General features: G+C 38.5%; 1 protein-coding gene across 1 annotated transcript in view; it reads right to left on the reverse strand.

The window, feature by feature from the left end:
* Positions 1 to 2,647, reverse strand: part of fbh1 (F-box DNA helicase 1) — a gene marked incomplete in the record, with an annotated part of 19,040 nt that overhangs the window by 8,083 nt on the left and 8,310 nt on the right. The window contains 5 exon segments of the mRNA XM_014018466.1: positions 339 to 545; positions 1,215 to 1,296; positions 1,655 to 1,899; positions 2,114 to 2,210; positions 2,472 to 2,608. Coding sequence (XP_013873920.1) covers positions 339 to 545; positions 1,215 to 1,296; positions 1,655 to 1,899; positions 2,114 to 2,210; positions 2,472 to 2,608 — 768 coding nt within the window.

Here is a 2,647-nt window from a genome sequence, read left to right on the forward strand (position 1 = left end):
AGTATGGAAAACAAAAATGTGAGCACCATTTATTCATTGGAAAGGCTTATTTTTAAAAGCCCTCTACAAATAGTCCAGATGAGGAAACATCCATTCAGAAGGCTGATGAAACATTTATGATTCATCAGCCTTCTTCCTTTTTCTCTTTTTTTGTCTAATCACTTAGTAACACTATCATGTTTGTTTTTTTAAGCTCGTCGCCTTCCTTCTGTTCCTTTTTAGCTCATGCAAGTGATTTCAGTCATTCAGGACAAAACAGCTAAATAAACGTGTTGCTGTTTGGCAATAAAGTCTCCAATTATTAATTGTACGTTGGGTTTTTGTCTCTTCACACATACCTGCTTTGTCAAAGTTGGTTTCAGAGAAACTCTTGAGTCGTGTCACCAGTTCAGGGATGCGAGTGCGGAATGTCATCACGATGTCCAGTTTACCCTGCAGCTCCTTGTCTTCGGTTTGATCGACGTATTTACGAAAGGCTTCGAAGGGGCTGTCTTCACTCTTCAAAAACGACCGAACGAGGGGATCTTTGATTTCTGCGGGGCAGAGCAGATTTCATTTAAACCGTAATAACAAACCCCAGATGGTTGCACGTCCTGAGTCTGGTTCTGCTGGAGTTAAAACAGTCATTCCTTCCCACTGTCACCATTGTGTTGCTTAGAAAGGGAGATTGCACCAAAAGGAAAATTCAACAAAAAACCTGCTGTTTCCTTATATAAATAACTTTCCCAATTAGCATATTATAGTGTATTTGTATGTGAATGTAGTGCATTCTCATTGGATTGAACTGGCTGTAATTAAATAAGTTTTAAAATAAATTCGGACTTACTATTTTTGCTTTACAGACATGCTTATTGTTGTGAACTAGAACTATATAGTCAACTGAAATAAAACCATATTTACTTCTTTACTAATTAGTGTTTTTTTTAATAAATGCCACCTAAAAAGGAGGAATTATTAAGGTGTTTTTAGTTCTCTGGCTCCCCCTATGGTGAGATATGTAACAGCACAATAATACCTACAACACTTTTCTTCTCTCAAAAAGTATCAAAAAAGTTTTATTTAAAAAAAATTGTAACTTTTTATGAATCTACTTTGTGAAACAAACACAGGTTTGTTGAAAGCTGAAATGCATGAACTTTCACATTAAACAGACATTTGACATCAGTGGAGCTACAAACTATGACATTTATCTGTAGTGTGTGAACAAATCTTACTTTGCGAACTGACATCTTTTCCATTTGAAGTCATCAGGCTGTAGATGTCCATGATCTTATCAAGCCCAATGTTATTGACRCCCTGCAGGGAAAWGTACAAAATTACCATCATTTAATAATAAACTGAATTAATCTTCAGCCACCCCGCCCCTATGAAAAAACTATATTTTTAAACAATAAAAAGTAGCAAARTGAACRCGCRCAGTGTTCAACACATCAACTACAAACCTAGCTTTAGACACRGGTGAGGACTTCTGAATATGGTTGAACTGGATTTTAGTTGGGAGAGTTAARGAGGCTGAATACAAATACATGTCACACTTTTASATTTTTATTTGTTGAAAGAACTTGAAAGACATCTGATTTTCTTTCTACTTCACAATTAYKTGCTACTTTGTGTTRGTCTATCACAGTCCCAATCCTATTAAAAYACTTTAAAGTCTGTGGTAGGAATAGTACAAAATGTGTGTTTGGGGTATGAAGGCTTTTCCAATAGGAGAATGAAGGAACACACTCACTCCGATGAAGTGGATGCTGCACTTCAGGTTAGTGTCTGTGAGCTGGACCGCCGCTTTGAAGACGCCGAGGTTGCATCTGGAAAGGATGCCGATCTTCCCTGGGGTTTGACTCACTCCCGTCCTCATCGCCTCCAGAGCTTTGTTGGCCATCTCATCACACACACCACCTACAGTTTTCACAGTAAAGCCAGCCAACGTTGCTCACAAAATGCCACAACTTCTGTATTTTACCAAAGGTTGCGACCAAAAGATCAAGATCTTAGATTCAAGCAGTGGAAATTAGATTCCTGCTCAGGGAATCTGGACTCACCTTTAGAGATAGGAGATTAAAAATCATTTCGACTTCTCCGATGCAGAAAGAAAACTACCTACAGAACTCACCCTTCTGTTTTCCTCCAACAAGAATCTTCTCAACTCCCTTGCAAACCCTGAGGATGGTGGCGCCCACATAAGCGATTTCCGCGCCAAATCGAAAGCTCTGGATAAAAACATTAATGGAAGTAAGGTTCTATTTACTAATCAGCAAACGAAGCACCTAAGTACGACACCTTTTGAAAGACTGACAGTTATTAGCATTGCACAAAAAAGCCAAGTTTAAAGAAAACGACAGCAAAGGAAAGCCCTAATGTTTACGACATGAACATTACATTATCCAGCATGTAAATGGATGAAATGCGTTCAGCATCCAATTTAGTACCTCCTATAAAAGGACTCTTTTATTGTGACTGATTGTGTTTACCTGTGTCAGGTAGAAAACGTGAGTGTGGTTGTCAGTTCTTAAAGCATTGACAGCTCCTTTGAAGGTGTAGATCTGCTGGTGAGGGTCTCCGACCAGGATTTTCCCACAACTCTGGGACAGCAGCACATCCATGATGGCTGGGACAGAAGAACATATAGATATTTTTTTCTTTAAAC

Source organism: Austrofundulus limnaeus, unplaced genomic scaffold, assembly GCF_001266775.1.
Source record: "Austrofundulus limnaeus strain Quisiro unplaced genomic scaffold, Austrofundulus_limnaeus-1.0 Scaffold193, whole genome shotgun sequence".
NCBI classification, from domain to species: Eukaryota; Metazoa; Chordata; class Actinopteri; order Cyprinodontiformes; family Rivulidae; genus Austrofundulus; species Austrofundulus limnaeus.